At 30.5% G+C, this 22222-nt stretch overlaps 2 protein-coding genes across 3 annotated transcripts in view; one reads left to right on the forward strand and one right to left on the reverse strand.

The window, feature by feature from the left end:
- LOC127282749 (diacylglycerol kinase 1) overlaps positions 1–22222 on the reverse strand; it is a 97840-nt gene that overhangs the window by 43399 nt on the left and 32219 nt on the right. For both annotated transcript variants that reach the window (XM_051307338.1, XM_051307260.1), the window contains exons 2-3: positions 20277–20409; positions 19623–19711 (exon numbers count right to left, since the gene is read on the reverse strand). In XM_051307338.1, coding sequence (XP_051163295.1) covers positions 19623–19711; positions 20277–20340 — 153 coding nt within the window. In that variant the 5' untranslated portion in view covers positions 20341–20409. The remainder of the gene's footprint in view (positions 1–19622; positions 19712–20276; positions 20410–22222) is intronic.
- LOC127283258 (uncharacterized) overlaps positions 1–22222 on the forward strand; it is an 86973-nt gene that overhangs the window by 18924 nt on the left and 45827 nt on the right. The gene's annotated exons all lie outside the window — the stretch shown is intronic.

Below are 22222 nucleotides of genomic sequence, written 5' to 3' on the forward strand. Positions count from 1 at the left end.
AAAAAAATTCAATTTTTCTTAGGCAGAAGATTTTATTGCATATTCTTGCACAAAATACACCGAAAAGTGTAGAAAAAAATTGACACCCAGATCCGAGTAGAGGAACACACTTTTTATGACCAAAAACGCATCCAAAAGCATAAAAAACATTCGAAAAAAATTCAATTTTTCTTAGGCAGAAGATTTTATTGCATATTCTTGCACAAAATACACCGAAAAGTGTAGAAAAAAATTGACACCCAGATCCGAGTAGAGGAACACACTTTTTATGACCAAAAACGCATCCAAAAGCATAAAAAACATTCGAAAAAAATTCAATTTTTCTTAGGCAGAAGATTTTATTGCATATTCTTGCACAAAATACACCGAAAAGTGTAGAAAAAAATTGACACCCAGATCCGAGTAGAGGAACACACTTTTTATGACCAAAAACGCATCCAAAAGCATAAAAAACATTCCAAAAAAATTCAATTTTTCTTAGGCAGAAGATTTTATTGCATATTCTTGCACAAAATACACCGAAAAGTGTAGAAAAAAATTGACACCCAGATCCGAGTAGAGGAACACACTTTTTATGACCAAAAACGCATCCAAAAGCATAAAAAACATTCGAAAAAAATTCAATTTTTCTTAGGCAGAAGATTTTATTGCATATTCTTGCACAAAATACACCGAAAAGTGTAGAAAAAAATTGACACCCAGATCCGAGTAGAGGAACACACTTTTTATGACCAAAAACGCATCCAAAAGCATAAAAAACATTCGAAAAAAATTCAATTTTTCTTAGGCAGAAGATTTTATTGCATATTCTTGCACAAAATACACCGAAAAGTGTAGAAAAAAATTGACACCCAGATCCGAGTAGAGGAACACACTTTTTATGACCAAAAACGCATCCAAAAGCATAAAAAACATTCGAAAAAAATTCAATTTTTCTTAGGCAGAAGATTTTATTGCATATTCTTGCACAAAATACACCGAAAAGTGTAGAAAAAAATTGACACCCAGATCCGAGTAGAGGAACACACTTTTTATGACCAAAAACGCATCCAAAAGCATAAAAAACATTCGAAAAAAATTCAATTTTTCTTAGGCAGAAGATTTTATTGCATATTCTTGCACAAAATACACCGAAAAGTGTAGAAAAAAATTGACACCCAGATCCGAGTAGAGGAACACACTTTTTATGACCAAAAACGCATCCAAAAGCATAAAAAACATTCGAAAAAAATTCAATTTTTCTTAGGCAGAAGATTTTATTGCATATTCTTGCACAAAATACACCGAAAAGTGTAGAAAAAAATTGACACCCAGATCCGAGTAGAGGAACACACTTTTTATGACCAAAAACGCATCCAAAAGCATAAAAAACATTCGAAAAAAATTCAATTTTTCTTAGGCAGAAGATTTTATTGCATATTCTTGCACAAAATACACCGAAAAGTGTAGAAAAAAATTGACACCCAGATCCGAGTAGAGGAACACACTTTTTATGACCAAAAACGCATCCAAAAGCATAAAAAACATTCGAAAAAAATTCAATTTTTCTTAGGCAGAAGATTTTATTGCATATTCTTGCACAAAATACACCGAAAAGTGTAGAAAAAAATTGACACCCAGATCCGAGTAGAGGAACACACTTTTTATGACCAAAAACGCATCCAAAAGCATAAAAAACATTCGAAAAAAATTCAATTTTTCTTAGGCAGAAGATTTTATTGCATATTCTTGCACAAAATACACCGAAAAGTGTAGAAAAAAATTGACACCCAGATCCGAGTAGAGGAACACACTTTTTATGACCAAAAACGCATCCAAAAGCATAAAAAACATTCGAAAAAAATTCAATTTTTCTTAGGCAGAAGATTTTATTGCATATTCTTGCACAAAATACACCGAAAAGTGTAGAAAAAAATTGACACCCAGATCCGAGTAGAGGAACACACTTTTTATGACCAAAAACGCATCCAAAAGCATAAAAAACATTCGAAAAAAATTCAATTTTTCTTAGGCAGAAGATTTTATTGCATATTCTTGCACAAAATACACCGAAAAGTGTAGAAAAAAATTGACACCCAGATCCGAGTAGAGGAACACACTTTTTATGACCAAAAACGCATCCAAAAGCATAAAAAACATTCGAAAAAAATTCAATTTTTCTTAGGCAGAAGATTTTATTGCATATTCTTGCACAAAATACACCGAAAAGTGTAGAAAAAAATTGACACCCAGATCCGAGTAGAGGAACACACTTTTTATGACCAAAAACGCATCCAAAAGCATAAAAAACATTCCAAAAAAATTCAATTTTTCTTAGGCAGAAGATTTTATTGCATATTCTTGCACAAAATACACCGAAAAGTGTAGAAAAAAATTGACACCCAGATCCGAGTAGAGGAACACACTTTTTATGACCAAAAACGCATCCAAAAGCATAAAAAACATTCGAAAAAAATTCAATTTTTCTTAGGCAGAAGATTTTATTGCATATTCTTGCACAAAATACACCGAAAAGTGTAGAAAAAAATTGACACCCAGATCCGAGTAGAGGAACACACTTTTTATGACCAAAAACGCATCCAAAAGCATAAAAAACATTCGAAAAAAATTCAATTTTTCTTAGGCAGAAGATTTTATTGCATATTCTTGCACAAAATACACCGAAAAGTGTAGAAAAAAATTGACACCCAGATCCGAGTAGAGGAACACACTTTTTATGACCAAAAACGCATCCAAAAGCATAAAAAACATTCGAAAAAAATTCAATTTTTCTTAGGCAGAAGATTTTATTGCATATTCTTGCACAAAATACACCGAAAAGTGTAGAAAAAAATTGACACCCAGATCCGAGTAGAGGAACACACTTTTTATGACCAAAAACGCATCCAAAAGCATAAAAAACATTCGAAAAAAATTCAATTTTTCTTAGGCAGAAGATTTTATTGCATATTCTTGCACAAAATACACCGAAAAGTGTAGAAAAAAATTGACACCCAGATCCGAGTAGAGGAACACACTTTTTATGACCAAAAACGCATCCAAAAGCATAAAAAACATTCGAAAAAAATTCAATTTTTCTTAGGCAGAAGATTTTATTGCATATTCTTGCACAAAATACACCGAAAAGTGTAGAAAAAAATTGACACCCAGATCCGAGTAGAGGAACACACTTTTTATGACCAAAAACGCATCCAAAAGCATAAAAAACATTCGAAAAAAATTCAATTTTTCTTAGGCAGAAGATTTTATTGCATATTCTTGCACAAAATACACCGAAAAGTGTAGAAAAAAATTGACACCCAGATCCGAGTAGAGGAACACACTTTTTATGACCAAAAACGCATCCAAAAGCATAAAAAACATTCGAAAAAAATTCAATTTTTCTTAGGCAGAAGATTTTATTGCATATTCTTGCACAAAATACACCGAAAAGTGTAGAAAAAAATTGACACCCAGATCCGAGTAGAGGAACACACTTTTTATGACCAAAAACGCATCCAAAAGCATAAAAAACATTCGAAAAAAATTCAATTTTTCTTAGGCAGAAGATTTTATTGCATATTCTTGCACAAAATACACCGAAAAGTGTAGAAAAAAATTGACACCCAGATCCGAGTAGAGGAACACACTTTTTATGACCAAAAACGCATCCAAAAGCATAAAAAACATTCGAAAAAAATTCAATTTTTCTTAGGCAGAAGATTTTATTGCATATTCTTGCACAAAATACACCGAAAAGTGTAGAAAAAAATTGACACCCAGATCCGAGTAGAGGAACACACTTTTTATGACCAAAAACGCATCCAAAAGCATAAAAAACATTCGAAAAAAATTCAATTTTTCTTAGGCAGAAGATTTTATTGCATATTCTTGCACAAAATACACCGAAAAGTGTAGAAAAAAATTGACACCCAGATCCGAGTAGAGGAACACACTTTTTATGACCAAAAACGCATCCAAAAGCATAAAAAACATTCGAAAAAAATTCAATTTTTCTTAGGCAGAAGATTTTATTGCATATTCTTGCACAAAATACACCGAAAAGTGTAGAAAAAAATTGACACCCAGATCCGAGTAGAGGAACACACTTTTTATGACCAAAAACGCATCCAAAAGCATAAAAAACATTCGAAAAAAATTCAATTTTTCTTAGGCAGAAGATTTTATTGCATATTCTTGCACAAAATACACCGAAAAGTGTAGAAAAAAATTGACACCCAGATCCGAGTAGAGGAACACACTTTTTATGACCAAAAACGCATCCAAAAGCATAAAAAACATTCGAAAAAAATTCAATTTTTCTTAGGCAGAAGATTTTATTGCATATTCTTGCACAAAATACACCGAAAAGTGTAGAAAAAAATTGACACCCAGATCCGAGTAGAGGAACACACTTTTTATGACCAAAAACGCATCCAAAAGCATAAAAAACATTCGAAAAAAATTCAATTTTTCTTAGGCAGAAGATTTTATTGCATATTCTTGCACAAAATACACCGAAAAGTGTAGAAAAAAATTGACACCCAGATCCGAGTAGAGGAACACACTTTTTATGACCAAAAACGCATCCAAAAGCATAAAAAACATTCGAAAAAAATTCAATTTTTCTTAGGCAGAAGATTTTATTGCATATTCTTGCACAAAATACACCGAAAAGTGTAGAAAAAAATTGACACCCAGATCCGAGTAGAGGAACACACTTTTTATGACCAAAAACGCATCCAAAAGCATAAAAAACATTCGAAAAAAATTCAATTTTTCTTAGGCAGAAGATTTTATTGCATATTCTTGCACAAAATACACCGAAAAGTGTAGAAAAAAATTGACACCCAGATCCGAGTAGAGGAACACACTTTTTATGACCAAAAACGCATCCAAAAGCATAAAAAACATTCGAAAAAAATTCAATTTTTCTTAGGCAGAAGATTTTATTGCATATTCTTGCACAAAATACACCGAAAAGTGTAGAAAAAAATTGACACCCAGATCCGAGTAGAGGAACACACTTTTTATGACCAAAAACGCATCCAAAAGCATAAAAAACATTCGAAAAAAATTCAATTTTTCTTAGGCAGAAGATTTTATTGCATATTCTTGCACAAAATACACCGAAAAGTGTAGAAAAAAATTGACACCCAGATCCGAGTAGAGGAACACACTTTTTATGACCAAAAACGCATCCAAAAGCATAAAAAACATTCGAAAAAAATTCAATTTTTCTTAGGCAGAAGATTTTATTGCATATTCTTGCACAAAATACACCGAAAAGTGTAGAAAAAAATTGACACCCAGATCCGAGTAGAGGAACACACTTTTTATGACCAAAAACGCATCCAAAAGCATAAAAAACATTCGAAAAAAATTCAATTTTTCTTAGGCAGAAGATTTTATTGCATATTCTTGCACAAAATACACCGAAAAGTGTAGAAAAAAATTGACACCCAGATCCGAGTAGAGGAACACACTTTTTATGACCAAAAACGCATCCAAAAGCATAAAAAACATTCGAAAAAAATTCAATTTTTCTTAGGCAGAAGATTTTATTGCATATTCTTGCACAAAATACACCGAAAAGTGTAGAAAAAAATTGACACCCAGATCCGAGTAGAGGAACACACTTTTTATGACCAAAAACGCATCCAAAAGCATAAAAAACATTCGAAAAAAATTCAATTTTTCTTAGGCAGAAGATTTTATTGCATATTCTTGCACAAAATACACCGAAAAGTGTAGAAAAAAATTGACACCCAGATCCGAGTAGAGGAACACACTTTTTATGACCAAAAACGCATCCAAAAGCATAAAAAACATTCGAAAAAAATTCAATTTTTCTTAGGCAGAAGATTTTATTGCATATTCTTGCACAAAATACACCGAAAAGTGTAGAAAAAAATTGACACCCAGATCCGAGTAGAGGAACACACTTTTTATGACCAAAAACGCATCCAAAAGCATAAAAAACATTCGAAAAAAATTCAATTTTTCTTAGGCAGAAGATTTTATTGCATATTCTTGCACAAAATACACCGAAAAGTGTAGAAAAAAATTGACACCCAGATCCGAGTAGAGGAACACACTTTTTATGACCAAAAACGCATCCAAAAGCATAAAAAACATTCGAAAAAAATTCAATTTTTCTTAGGCAGAAGATTTTATTGCATATTCTTGCACAAAATACACCGAAAAGTGTAGAAAAAAATTGACACCCAGATCCGAGTAGAGGAACACACTTTTTATGACCAAAAACGCATCCAAAAGCATAAAAAACATTCGAAAAAAATTCAATTTTTCTTAGGCAGAAGATTTTATTGCATATTCTTGCACAAAATACACCGAAAAGTGTAGAAAAAAATTGACACCCAGATCCGAGTAGAGGAACACACTTTTTATGACCAAAAACGCATCCAAAAGCATAAAAAACATTCGAAAAAAATTCAATTTTTCTTAGGCAGAAGATTTTATTGCATATTCTTGCACAAAATACACCGAAAAGTGTAGAAAAAAATTGACACCCAGATCCGAGTAGAGGAACACACTTTTTATGACCAAAAACGCATCCAAAAGCATAAAAAACATTCGAAAAAAATTCAATTTTTCTTAGGCAGAAGATTTTATTGCATATTCTTGCACAAAATACACCGAAAAGTGTAGAAAAAAATTGACACCCAGATCCGAGTAGAGGAACACACTTTTTATGACCAAAAACGCATCCAAAAGCATAAAAAACATTCGAAAAAAATTCAATTTTTCTTAGGCAGAAGATTTTATTGCATATTCTTGCACAAAATACACCGAAAAGTGTAGAAAAAAATTGACACCCAGATCCGAGTAGAGGAACACACTTTTTATGACCAAAAACGCATCCAAAAGCATAAAAAACATTCGAAAAAAATTCAATTTTTCTTAGGCAGAAGATTTTATTGCATATTCTTGCACAAAATACACCGAAAAGTGTAGAAAAAAATTGACACCCAGATCCGAGTAGAGGAACACACTTTTTATGACCAAAAACGCATCCAAAAGCATAAAAAACATTCGAAAAAAATTCAATTTTTCTTAGGCAGAAGATTTTATTGCATATTCTTGCACAAAATACACCGAAAAGTGTAGAAAAAAATTGACACCCAGATCCGAGTAGAGGAACACACTTTTTATGACCAAAAACGCATCCAAAAGCATAAAAAACATTCGAAAAAAATTCAATTTTTCTTAGGCAGAAGATTTTATTGCATATTCTTGCACAAAATACACCGAAAAGTGTAGAAAAAAATTGACACCCAGATCCGAGTAGAGGAACACACTTTTTATGACCAAAAACGCATCCAAAAGCATAAAAAACATTCGAAAAAAATTCAATTTTTCTTAGGCAGAAGATTTTATTGCATATTCTTGCACAAAATACACCGAAAAGTGTAGAAAAAAATTGACACCCAGATCCGAGTAGAGGAACACACTTTTTATGACCAAAAACGCATCCAAAAGCATAAAAAACATTCGAAAAAAATTCAATTTTTCTTAGGCAGAAGATTTTATTGCATATTCTTGCACAAAATACACCGAAAAGTGTAGAAAAAAATTGACACCCAGATCCGAGTAGAGGAACACACTTTTTATGACCAAAAACGCATCCAAAAGCATAAAAAACATTCGAAAAAAATTCAATTTTTCTTAGGCAGAAGATTTTATTGCATATTCTTGCACAAAATACACCGAAAAGTGTAGAAAAAAATTGACACCCAGATCCGAGTAGAGGAACACACTTTTTATGACCAAAAACGCATCCAAAAGCATAAAAAACATTCGAAAAAAATTCAATTTTTCTTAGGCAGAAGATTTTATTGCATATTCTTGCACAAAATACACCGAAAAGTGTAGAAAAAAATTGACACCCAGATCCGAGTAGAGGAACACACTTTTTATGACCAAAAACGCATCCAAAAGCATAAAAAACATTCGAAAAAAATTCAATTTTTCTTAGGCAGAAGATTTTATTGCATATTCTTGCACAAAATACACCGAAAAGTGTAGAAAAAAATTGACACCCAGATCCGAGTAGAGGAACACACTTTTTATGACCAAAAACGCATCCAAAAGCATAAAAAACATTCGAAAAAAATTCAATTTTTCTTAGGCAGAAGATTTTATTGCATATTCTTGCACAAAATACACCGAAAAGTGTAGAAAAAAATTGACACCCAGATCCGAGTAGAGGAACACACTTTTTATGACCAAAAACGCATCCAAAAGCATAAAAAACATTCGAAAAAAATTCAATTTTTCTTAGGCAGAAGATTTTATTGCATATTCTTGCACAAAATACACCGAAAAGTGTAGAAAAAAATTGACACCCAGATCCGAGTAGAGGAACACACTTTTTATGACCAAAAACGCATCCAAAAGCATAAAAAACATTCGAAAAAAATTCAATTTTTCTTAGGCAGAAGATTTTATTGCATATTCTTGCACAAAATACACCGAAAAGTGTAGAAAAAAATTGACACCCAGATCCGAGTAGAGGAACACACTTTTTATGACCAAAAACGCATCCAAAAGCATAAAAAACATTCGAAAAAAATTCAATTTTTCTTAGGCAGAAGATTTTATTGCATATTCTTGCACAAAATACACCGAAAAGTGTAGAAAAAAATTGACACCCAGATCCGAGTAGAGGAACACACTTTTTATGACCAAAAACGCATCCAAAAGCATAAAAAACATTCGAAAAAAATTCAATTTTTCTTAGGCAGAAGATTTTATTGCATATTCTTGCACAAAATACACCGAAAAGTGTAGAAAAAAATTGACACCCAGATCCGAGTAGAGGAACACACTTTTTATGACCAAAAACGCATCCAAAAGCATAAAAAACATTCGAAAAAAATTCAATTTTTCTTAGGCAGAAGATTTTATTGCATATTCTTGCACAAAATACACCGAAAAGTGTAGAAAAAAATTGACACCCAGATCCGAGTAGAGGAACACACTTTTTATGACCAAAAACGCATCCAAAAGCATAAAAAACATTCGAAAAAAATTCAATTTTTCTTAGGCAGAAGATTTTATTGCATATTCTTGCACAAAATACACCGAAAAGTGTAGAAAAAAATTGACACCCAGATCCGAGTAGAGGAACACACTTTTTATGACCAAAAACGCATCCAAAAGCATAAAAAACATTCGAAAAAAATTCAATTTTTCTTAGGCAGAAGATTTTATTGCATATTCTTGCACAAAATACACCGAAAAGTGTAGAAAAAAATTGACACCCAGATCCGAGTAGAGGAACACACTTTTTATGACCAAAAACGCATCCAAAAGCATAAAAAACATTCGAAAAAAATTCAATTTTTCTTAGGCAGAAGATTTTATTGCATATTCTTGCACAAAATACACCGAAAAGTGTAGAAAAAAATTGACACCCAGATCCGAGTAGAGGAACACACTTTTTATGACCAAAAACGCATCCAAAAGCATAAAAAACATTCGAAAAAAATTCAATTTTTCTTAGGCAGAAGATTTTATTGCATATTCTTGCACAAAATACACCGAAAAGTGTAGAAAAAAATTGACACCCAGATCCGAGTAGAGGAACACACTTTTTATGACCAAAAACGCATCCAAAAGCATAAAAAACATTCGAAAAAAATTCAATTTTTCTTAGGCAGAAGATTTTATTGCATATTCTTGCACAAAATACACCGAAAAGTGTAGAAAAAAATTGACACCCAGATCCGAGTAGAGGAACACACTTTTTATGACCAAAAACGCATCCAAAAGCATAAAAAACATTCGAAAAAAATTCAATTTTTCTTAGGCAGAAGATTTTATTGCATATTCTTGCACAAAATACACCGAAAAGTGTAGAAAAAAATTGACACCCAGATCCGAGTAGAGGAACACACTTTTTATGACCAAAAACGCATCCAAAAGCATAAAAAACATTCGAAAAAAATTCAATTTTTCTTAGGCAGAAGATTTTATTGCATATTCTTGCACAAAATACACCGAAAAGTGTAGAAAAAAATTGACACCCAGATCCGAGTAGAGGAACACACTTTTTATGACCAAAAACGCATCCAAAAGCATAAAAAACATTCGAAAAAAATTCAATTTTTCTTAGGCAGAAGATTTTATTGCATATTCTTGCACAAAATACACCGAAAAGTGTAGAAAAAAATTGACACCCAGATCCGAGTAGAGGAACACACTTTTTATGACCAAAAACGCATCCAAAAGCATAAAAAACATTCGAAAAAAATTCAATTTTTCTTAGGCAGAAGATTTTATTGCATATTCTTGCACAAAATACACCGAAAAGTGTAGAAAAAAATTGACACCCAGATCCGAGTAGAGGAACACACTTTTTATGACCAAAAACGCATCCAAAAGCATAAAAAACATTCGAAAAAAATTCAATTTTTCTTAGGCAGAAGATTTTATTGCATATTCTTGCACAAAATACACCGAAAAGTGTAGAAAAAAATTGACACCCAGATCCGAGTAGAGGAACACACTTTTTATGACCAAAAACGCATCCAAAAGCATAAAAAACATTCGAAAAAAATTCAATTTTTCTTAGGCAGAAGATTTTATTGCATATTCTTGCACAAAATACACCGAAAAGTGTAGAAAAAAATTGACACCCAGATCCGAGTAGAGGAACACACTTTTTATGACCAAAAACGCATCCAAAAGCATAAAAAACATTCGAAAAAAATTCAATTTTTCTTAGGCAGAAGATTTTATTGCATATTCTTGCACAAAATACACCGAAAAGTGTAGAAAAAAATTGACACCCAGATCCGAGTAGAGGAACACACTTTTTATGACCAAAAACGCATCCAAAAGCATAAAAAACATTCGAAAAAAATTCAATTTTTCTTAGGCAGAAGATTTTATTGCATATTCTTGCACAAAATACACCGAAAAGTGTAGAAAAAAATTGACACCCAGATCCGAGTAGAGGAACACACTTTTTATGACCAAAAACGCATCCAAAAGCATAAAAAACATTCGAAAAAAATTCAATTTTTCTTAGGCAGAAGATTTTATTGCATATTCTTGCACAAAATACACCGAAAAGTGTAGAAAAAAATTGACACCCAGATCCGAGTAGAGGAACACACTTTTTATGACCAAAAACGCATCCAAAAGCATAAAAAACATTCGAAAAAAATTCAATTTTTCTTAGGCAGAAGATTTTATTGCATATTCTTGCACAAAATACACCGAAAAGTGTAGAAAAAAATTGACACCCAGATCCGAGTAGAGGAACACACTTTTTATGACCAAAAACGCATCCAAAAGCATAAAAAACATTCGAAAAAAATTCAATTTTTCTTAGGCAGAAGATTTTATTGCATATTCTTGCACAAAATACACCGAAAAGTGTAGAAAAAAATTGACACCCAGATCCGAGTAGAGGAACACACTTTTTATGACCAAAAACGCATCCAAAAGCATAAAAAACATTCGAAAAAAATTCAATTTTTCTTAGGCAGAAGATTTTATTGCATATTCTTGCACAAAATACACCGAAAAGTGTAGAAAAAAATTGACACCCAGATCCGAGTAGAGGAACACACTTTTTATGACCAAAAACGCATCCAAAAGCATAAAAAACATTCGAAAAAAATTCAATTTTTCTTAGGCAGAAGATTTTATTGCATATTCTTGCACAAAATACACCGAAAAGTGTAGAAAAAAATTGACACCCAGATCCGAGTAGAGGAACACACTTTTTATGACCAAAAACGCATCCAAAAGCATAAAAAACATTCGAAAAAAATTCAATTTTTCTTAGGCAGAAGATTTTATTGCATATTCTTGCACAAAATACACCGAAAAGTGTAGAAAAAAATTGACACCCAGATCCGAGTAGAGGAACACACTTTTTATGACCAAAAACGCATCCAAAAGCATAAAAAACATTCGAAAAAAATTCAATTTTTCTTAGGCAGAAGATTTTATTGCATATTCTTGCACAAAATACACCGAAAAGTGTAGAAAAAAATTGACACCCAGATCCGAGTAGAGGAACACACTTTTTATGACCAAAAACGCATCCAAAAGCATAAAAAACATTCGAAAAAAATTCAATTTTTCTTAGGCAGAAGATTTTATTGCATATTCTTGCACAAAATACACCGAAAAGTGTAGAAAAAAATTGACACCCAGATCCGAGTAGAGGAACACACTTTTTATGACCAAAAACGCATCCAAAAGCATAAAAAACATTCGAAAAAAATTCAATTTTTCTTAGGCAGAAGATTTTATTGCATATTCTTGCACAAAATACACCGAAAAGTGTAGAAAAAAATTGACACCCAGATCCGAGTAGAGGAACACACTTTTTATGACCAAAAACGCATCCAAAAGCATAAAAAACATTCGAAAAAAATTCAATTTTTCTTAGGCAGAAGATTTTATTGCATATTCTTGCACAAAATACACCGAAAAGTGTAGAAAAAAATTGACACCCAGATCCGAGTAGAGGAACACACTTTTTATGACCAAAAACGCATCCAAAAGCATAAAAAACATTCGAAAAAAATTCAATTTTTCTTAGGCAGAAGATTTTATTGCATATTCTTGCACAAAATACACCGAAAAGTGTAGAAAAAAATTGACACCCAGATCCGAGTAGAGGAACACACTTTTTATGACCAAAAACGCATCCAAAAGCATAAAAAACATTCGAAAAAAATTCAATTTTTCTTAGGCAGAAGATTTTATTGCATATTCTTGCACAAAATACACCGAAAAGTGTAGAAAAAAATTGACACCCAGATCCGAGTAGAGGAACACACTTTTTATGACCAAAAACGCATCCAAAAGCATAAAAAACATTCGAAAAAAATTCAATTTTTCTTAGGCAGAAGATTTTATTGCATATTCTTGCACAAAATACACCGAAAAGTGTAGAAAAAAATTGACACCCAGATCCGAGTAGAGGAACACACTTTTTATGACCAAAAACGCATCCAAAAGCATAAAAAACATTCGAAAAAAATTCAATTTTTCTTAGGCAGAAGATTTTATTGCATATTCTTGCACAAAATACACCGAAAAGTGTAGAAAAAAATTGACACCCAGATCCGAGTAGAGGAACACACTTTTTATGACCAAAAACGCATCCAAAAGCATAAAAAACATTCGAAAAAAATTCAATTTTTCTTAGGCAGAAGATTTTATTGCATATTCTTGCACAAAATACACCGAAAAGTGTAGAAAAAAATTGACACCCAGATCCGAGTAGAGGAACACACTTTTTATGACCAAAAACGCATCCAAAAGCATAAAAAACATTCGAAAAAAATTCAATTTTTCTTAGGCAGAAGATTTTATTGCATATTCTTGCACAAAATACACCGAAAAGTGTAGAAAAAAATTGACACCCAGATCCGAGTAGAGGAACACACTTTTTATGACCAAAAACGCATCCAAAAGCATAAAAAACATTCGAAAAAAATTCAATTTTTCTTAGGCAGAAGATTTTATTGCATATTCTTGCACAAAATACACCGAAAAGTGTAGAAAAAAATTGACACCCAGATCCGAGTAGAGGAACACACTTTTTATGACCAAAAACGCATCCAAAAGCATAAAAAACATTCGAAAAAAATTCAATTTTTCTTAGGCAGAAGATTTTATTGCATATTCTTGCACAAAATACACCGAAAAGTGTAGAAAAAAATTGACACCCAGATCCGAGTAGAGGAACACACTTTTTATGACCAAAAACGCATCCAAAAGCATAAAAAACATTCGAAAAAAATTCAATTTTTCTTAGGCAGAAGATTTTATTGCATATTCTTGCACAAAATACACCGAAAAGTGTAGAAAAAAATTGACACCCAGATCCGAGTAGAGGAACACACTTTTTATGACCAAAAACGCATCCAAAAGCATAAAAAACATTCGAAAAAAATTCAATTTTTCTTAGGCAGAAGATTTTATTGCATATTCTTGCACAAAATACACCGAAAAGTGTAGAAAAAAATTGACACCCAGATCCGAGTAGAGGAACACACTTTTTATGACCAAAAACGCATCCAAAAGCATAAAAAACATTCGAAAAAAATTCAATTTTTCTTAGGCAGAAGATTTTATTGCATATTCTTGCACAAAATACACCGAAAAGTGTAGAAAAAAATTGACACCCAGATCCGAGTAGAGGAACACACTTTTTATGACCAAAAACGCATCCAAAAGCATAAAAAACATTCGAAAAAAATTCAATTTTTCTTAGGCAGAAGATTTTATTGCATATTCTTGCACAAAATACACCGAAAAGTGTAGAAAAAAATTGACACCCAGATCCGAGTAGAGGAACACACTTTTTATGACCAAAAACGCATCCAAAAGCATAAAAAACATTCGAAAAAAATTCAATTTTTCTTAGGCAGAAGATTTTATTGCATATTCTTGCACAAAATACACCGAAAAGTGTAGAAAAAAATTGACACCCAGATCCGAGTAGAGGAACACACTTTTTATGACCAAAAACGCATCCAAAAGCATAAAAAACATTCGAAAAAAATTCAATTTTTCTTAGGCAGAAGATTTTATTGCATATTCTTGCACAAAATACACCGAAAAGTGTAGAAAAAAATTGACACCCAGATCCGAGTAGAGGAACACACTTTTTATGACCAAAAACGCATCCAAAAGCATAAAAAACATTCGAAAAAAATTCAATTTTTCTTAGGCAGAAGATTTTATTGCATATTCTTGCACAAAATACACCGAAAAGTGTAGAAAAAAATTGACACCCAGATCCGAGTAGAGGAACACACTTTTTATGACCAAAAACGCATCCAAAAGCATAAAAAACATTCGAAAAAAATTCAATTTTTCTTAGGCAGAAGATTTTATTGCATATTCTTGCACAAAATACACCGAAAAGTGTAGAAAAAAATTGACACCCAGATCCGAGTAGAGGAACACACTTTTTATGACCAAAAACGCATCCAAAAGCATAAAAAACATTCGAAAAAAATTCAATTTTTCTTAGGCAGAAGATTTTATTGCATATTCTTGCACAAAATACACCGAAAAGTGTAGAAAAAAATTGACACCCAGATCCGAGTAGAGGAACACACTTTTTATGACCAAAAACGCATCCAAAAGCATAAAAAACATTCGAAAAAAATTCAATTTTTCTTAGGCAGAAGATTTTATTGCATATTCTTGCACAAAATACACCGAAAAGTGTAGAAAAAAATTGACACCCAGATCCGAGTAGAGGAACACACTTTTTATGACCAAAAACGCATCCAAAAGCATAAAAAACATTCGAAAAAAATTCAATTTTTCTTAGGCAGAAGATTTTATTGCATATTCTTGCACAAAATACACCGAAAAGTGTAGAAAAAAATTGACACCCAGATCCGAGTAGAGGAACACACTTTTTATGACCAAAAACGCATCCAAAAGCATAAAAAACATTCGAAAAAAATTCAATTTTTCTTAGGCAGAAGATTTTATTGCATATTCTTGCACAAAATACACCGAAAAGTGTAGAAAAAAATTGACACCCAGATCCGAGTAGAGGAACACACTTTTTATGACCAAAAACGCATCCAAAAGCATAAAAAACATTCGAAAAAAATTCAATTTTTCTTAGGCAGAAGATTTTATTGCATATTCTTGCACAAAATACACCGAAAAGTGTAGAAAAAAATTGACACCCAGATCCGAGTAGAGGAACACACTTTTTATGACCAAAAACGCATCCAAAAGCATAAAAAACATTCGAAAAAAATTCAATTTTTCTTAGGCAGAAGATTTTATTGCATATTCTTGCACAAAATACACCGAAAAGTGTAGAAAAAAATTGACACCCAGATCCGAGTAGAGGAACACACTTTTTATGACCAAAAACGCATCCAAAAGCATAAAAAACATTCGAAAAAAATTCAATTTTTCTTAGGCAGAAGATTTTATTGCATATTCTTGCACAAAATACACCGAAAAGTGTAGAAAAAAATTGACACCCAGATCCGAGTAGAGGAACACACTTTTTATGACCAAAAACGCATCCAAAAGCATAAAAAACATTCGAAAAAAATTCAATTTTTCTTAGGCAGAAGATTTTATTGCATATTCTTGCACAAAATACACCGAAAAGTGTAGAAAAAAATTGACACCCAGATCCGAGTAGAGGAACACACTTTTTATGACCAAAAACGCATCCAAAAGCATAAAAAACATTCGAAAAAAATTCAATTTTTCTTAGGCAGAAGATTTTATTGCATATTCTTGCACAAAATACACCGAAAAGTGTAGAAAAAAATTGACACCCAGATCCGAGTAGAGGAACACACTTTTTATGACCAAAAACGCATCCAAAAGCATAAAAAACATTCGAAAAAAATTCAATTTTTCTTAGGCAGAAGATTTTATTGCATATTCTTGCACAAAATACACCGAAAAGTGTAGAAAAAAATTGACACCCAGATCCGAGTAGAGGAACACACTTTTTATGACCAAAAACGCATCCAAAAGCATAAAAAACATTCGAAAAAAATTCAATTTTTCTTAGGCAGAAGATTTTATTGCATATTCTTGCACAAAATACACCGAAAAGTGTAGAAAAAAATTGACACCCAGATCCGAGTAGAGGAACACACTTTTTATGACCAAAAACGCATCCAAAAGCATAAAAAACATTCGAAAAAAATTCAATTTTTCTTAGGCAGAAGATTTTATTGCATATTCTTGCACAAAATACACCGAAAAGTGTAGAAAAAAATTGACACCCAGATCCGAGTAGAGGAACACACTTTTTATGACCAAAAACGCATCCAAAAGCATAAAAAACATTCGAAAAAAATTCAATTTTTCTTAGGCAGAAGATTTTATTGCATATTCTTGCACAAAATACACCGAAAAGTGTAGAAAAAAATTGACACCCAGATCCGAGTAGAGGAACACACTTTTTATGACCAAAAACGCATCCAAAAGCATAAAAAACATTCGAAAAAAATTCAATTTTTCTTAGGCAGAAGATTTTATTGCATATTCTTGCACAAAATACACCGAAAAGTGTAGAAAAAAATTGACACCCAGATCCGAGTAGAGGAACACACTTTTTATGACCAAAAACGCATCCAAAAGCATAAAAAACATTCGAAAAAAATTCAATTTTTCTTAGGCAGAAGATTTTATTGCATATTCTTGCACAAAATACACCGAAAAGTGTAGAAAAAAATTGACACCCAGATCCGAGTAGAGGAACACACTTTTTATGACCAAAAACGCATCCAAAAGCATAAAAAACATTCGAAAAAAATTCAATTTTTCTTAGGCAGAAGATTTTATTGCATATTCTTGCACAAAATACACCGAAAAGTGTAGAAAAAAATTGACACCCAGATCCGAGTAGAGGAACACACTTTTTATGACCAAAAACGCATCCAAAAGCATAAAAAACATTCGAAAAAAATTCAATTTTTCTTAGGCAGAAGATTTTATTGCATATTCTTGCACAAAATACACCGAAAAGTGTAGAAAAAAATTGACACCCAGATCCGAGTAGAGGAACACACTTTTTATGACCAAAAACGCATCCAAAAGCATAAAAAACATTCGAAAAAAATTCAATTTTTCTTAGGCAGAAGATTTTATTGCATATTCTTGCACAAAATACACCGAAAAGTGTAGAAAAAAATTGACACCCAGATCCGAGTAGAGGAACACACTTTTTATGACCAAAAACGCATCCAAAAGCATAAAAAACATTCGAAAAAAATTCAATTTTTCTTAGGCAGAAGATTTTATTGCATATTCTTGCACAAAATACACCGAAAAGTGTAGAAAAAAATTGACACCCAGATCCGAGTAGAGGAACACACTTTCTATGACCAAAAACGCATCCAAAAGCATAAAAAACATTCGAAAAAAATTCAATTTTTCTTAGGCAGAAGATTTTATTGCATATTCTTGCACAAAATACACCGAAAAGTGTAGAAAAAAATTGACACCCAGATCCGAGTAGAGGAACACACTTTTTATGACCAAAAACGCATCCAAAAGCATAAAAAACATTCGAAAAAAATTCAATTTTTCTTAGGCAGAAGATTTTATTGCATATTCTTGCACAAAATACACCGAAAAGTGTAGAAAAAAATTGACACCCAGATCCGAGTAGAGGAACACACTTTTTATGACCAAAAACGCATCCAAAAGCATAAAAACCTTACCGAAAAAATTCAATTTTTCTTAGGCAGAAGATTTTATTGCATATTCTTGCACAAAATACACCGAAAAGTGTAGAAAAAAATTGACACCCAGATCCCAGTAGAGGAACACACTTTTTATGACCAAAAACGCATCCAAAAGCATAAAAAACATTCGAAAAAAATTCAATTTTTCTTAGGCAGAAGATTTTATTGCATATTCTTGCACAAAATACACGTAATAGTGTAGAAAAAAATTGACCGCCCGATACGAGTAGAGGGAGACCTCTATTACCATATATTTTATAAATATTTTTCTTCTCAATATTTTTTTTATAAATATTATTTTTTTAATATTTTTTTTATAAATATTGAATTCGTTGTTTTAATAAGTATTGCGGATTTGTTTTTTTTATAAATATTAAATTTGTTTAGTTATTTATATAAAAATTTGACTGATGGTGGTGTAACTTATTGAGGAGTAGGTAAACGAGAAAAAGAGGGTCCTCTGCTTTTACAACGTCTCAACTTTTGACGTCACTTTCGTTAATGTCCCAATATCCTCCGTTAACTTATCGGCATTATTGCCTATGATGCCAACTGTGACATTTTCGTTTTTCTTCCAATTTCTTGTCCCCCTCCCCCTTAATCGAATTGCACTCGAGGAAACACTTATGTAGGTCAAGTCTATATATATTGTGTGTGAATATATATATATATATATATATGTAGCAGTTCTTCGTCCCTTATCATCGCCCAAAATTTGTCTCAAGTTTCAAAAGATTTTCGTTATTTTTTTTGTGTAGTTTTGGGGATTTTTTTCATATGAAAAAAATGTTCTTATTTTTTTTCTTCTTTTTTTAAAAAAATTTATTTGACTCAAATAAGCAATTACCTTTGACTATTATCAAATTGAATATATTTACTTGAGCGAAAATAAATAATTTTTTCCTTCTATTATTTTATAGTAGCACAGAAAATTAAAAGATTAAAATAAGCTGCAACGCTTATTATTTTAATCCAATTTTGCTCATTTTAATACCAAAATGGATTAAAATAAGCAAAATTGGATTAAAATAATAAGCGTTGCAGCTTATTTTAATGCCTTTTAATTTTCTGTGAGAATCAATATTTTTTTTGTCATTTCAGTATCGAAAAAATATCTCATTTTTATTTAAAAGAACTAAGGAGAATTTTTTTTTTTTTTTGCATAATATTTGCGGCTTTTTTGATAAAAATAATAATTTATGGTTAAGTAACCAATTATTTAGATGAAAAAATTTTTTATCTATGGGATGTTAAATTATAATTGTATTTTGATTTGATAAGAAATTCGTTTGAGGGAAAAAGTTTTACTCTTGAGGAAATAATTCATTTTTCTTATAAGGGATCGTGTTTATAAAAAAATATAATATCAGAAGAAAAAGTTATTTAACTTACTCCATCTGGATGATATTTTGGAAGACTTCCGGGTGTTGAGGCAGTGCCACAAAATTCGTTGAGAACATCTTGAAGTTTTTTTGTCGAATCTGAAATTAATTCAATATATAAAAAAAACGTTTATTTTATTTATTAATATTTATTATATTTATTAATTAATTTTATTTGTTAATTCTCATTTCACAATGATTTATAATAATAATTAATTAATTTTATTATTATTAATAAATGTGAATCAATAAAATATTAGTAATTTGAAATTTTTTTAGAACATTTTTTATCGATGAGTTTTTTTTTTATCGAAATAAAAGCTCATTTGTCATCTTTTTGAAACGACTAATTCGAACTTAAAAAAGGAGATTTTACAACCATCAATTTTCTGTTGACTTGAACAAGAAATAAAACATACTTGCAAGGGAATAAAAGTAGAAAATGAGAAATTTTTCGAAGAAAAATATATAAAAAAAAAAAAATTCTATTATAGAATCAATAAGACATTTTGAAATTGACAATTCTAAATTGATAAATCAACAATAAAATAATAATAAAACAATAATAAATTTGGAATAAATAATTTAATTTAATTAAATGTAAATTAAATTAATAAATTAAATTTATTTATTTAGTAGAAGAAGAATTGTGATAAATACTTACATGCTGCTAAATCTTGAAGTTGCTGAAACTCAGCTGGTGAAAGTTTTTCCCAATGAAGGGTCATTCTTACTTCCGTTCAGAATGTTCCGATAATAATGACAACAAAACATACGTTCTTTATACTCTTTGTCACCTGAAACATAGAGAGAAAAAAAAGAAAAACTTTCTTTATTATTTATTTCCTCAAAAAGAGTTTATATATACATACAACAACTTTTGTTCTTTGACCCTTTTATCACAACTTTGTAAAAAAAATTGGATTACAAAAGAATAGAAAATTTCCAATATATATATATATATATATATATATATATATATATATATATAAACATAATATTATATTTCAGACGCTTTAATTTATTTCAAACAATTTCTCTCTTACAACTTTTAATCTGTTTATAAATTCCTACAACGTACAAGGAATATAATTCAAAAAGTTGTATTACAATTTATTTGTAATTCCTTTCTCTCTCTCTCTCTCTCTCTCTCTCTCTTTTAGAATTTTTTCCCTCAAAGAAAATTGTTTCGCTAAAACTTTTTTTTTTGTTGTTGATAATAAAAAGTTAATCCAGCACAAGATTAGGAAATTTTTATTAGAGATATATATATAGGTTCCTATAGAATGCGTGAGATTTATTTAATACATTTTATTTTAATGTACTTTATATATTTTTAATTAATGAGAATTTTTAGTTTTTTTTTTATTTTTTTGAATTTTTAGTCATTTTTCACTAAAATTTGAGTAATAAAAAATTCAATACTAAATTAAATAGTTAATATTTTACTAAAAAATAAATGATAAAATATTTACTAATTTTTAGTTATTTTTTATTAAATATTTTGTTAAAAAAAATATTGCTAAATCAAATATGTAATATTTTACTAACTAGTAGAAAAATTCTACTAATTTTTTGTCATTGTTTACTAAAATTTTGGTAAAAAAAAAAATATTACTATACTCTCTAAATCTGAATTAGTCATTACTAATTTGAATTACTAATTCACTAATTTACTAATTTGAATTAGTGACTCACTTTTTGCTTCTTAATTAGTAAAATTTTTACTAATTATTAGTAACTTTTACTAACAATAAGTGAAATTCAACTAATTCTAAAGCAAAAAATGAGTCACTGATTTAAATTAGTAAACATTTTTACTAATTCAGATTTAGAGAGTAAATCAAATAGTAATATTTTAAAATAATTAATTTTTTTTTGTAAAATCAAAATTTTGACGATTGTACAAACACAATATGCATATATATATACGAATTGTTTGTGTATATCCTATATTCAACTTGGGTGATATGTCCGAGACTGACAGTTGAATCTTTTTTTTTTTTGTCTACTGTCATGCTCGTTGAAAAGCGAGAGATGCAGAATGAAAAAGGAGGAAAATCGGAAAATCGAATATATACGAACAGTAAAGCTCTCTCACGAATCTCAAAGCTGGAGTTGTACAAGTCAAATCCAGTGACGGATGTGAATCCTCTAAATGTCCATAGGAATTCACACATACATATATATATATATATATATATATATATATATATATATATATATGTGAACACAAAACTTTCTCGCGTGGTTTAAGCTTTCATGACTTACAAACACGAGAGAGATAAAATCTTGTAAAATGTTCGGGGGAAAATAAAAAATGTTCAACTTTTGCTCTTTTTTACCTTTTTGAAAACATTCGTTTCTATAATTAATTACATTTTTTTTCCTATAACAAATAGAAAAATATAAATTTTATTTAAAAAAAAAAATTTTCTTTTTATGTGAATTTGTAATTTTTCAAAAATTTGGATAAAAAAAAAATTGTGTTAATTTAACACGAAGAGAAAAAAGAAGCTCGGTGGCGATAACGAGACCATGCGTCGTTTTTCTGAAAGAAAAAGTAGAGCAAGAAAAACGAAAAAAAAAAAAACACGAAGAGACGACAAA

The sequence above is a fragment of the Leptopilina boulardi genome, unplaced genomic scaffold, assembly GCF_019393585.1.
Source record: "Leptopilina boulardi isolate dan_hultmark-lab unplaced genomic scaffold, ZJU_Lbou_2.1 LbouV2_1, whole genome shotgun sequence".
Lineage (NCBI taxonomy): Eukaryota > Metazoa > Arthropoda > Insecta > Hymenoptera > Figitidae > Leptopilina > Leptopilina boulardi.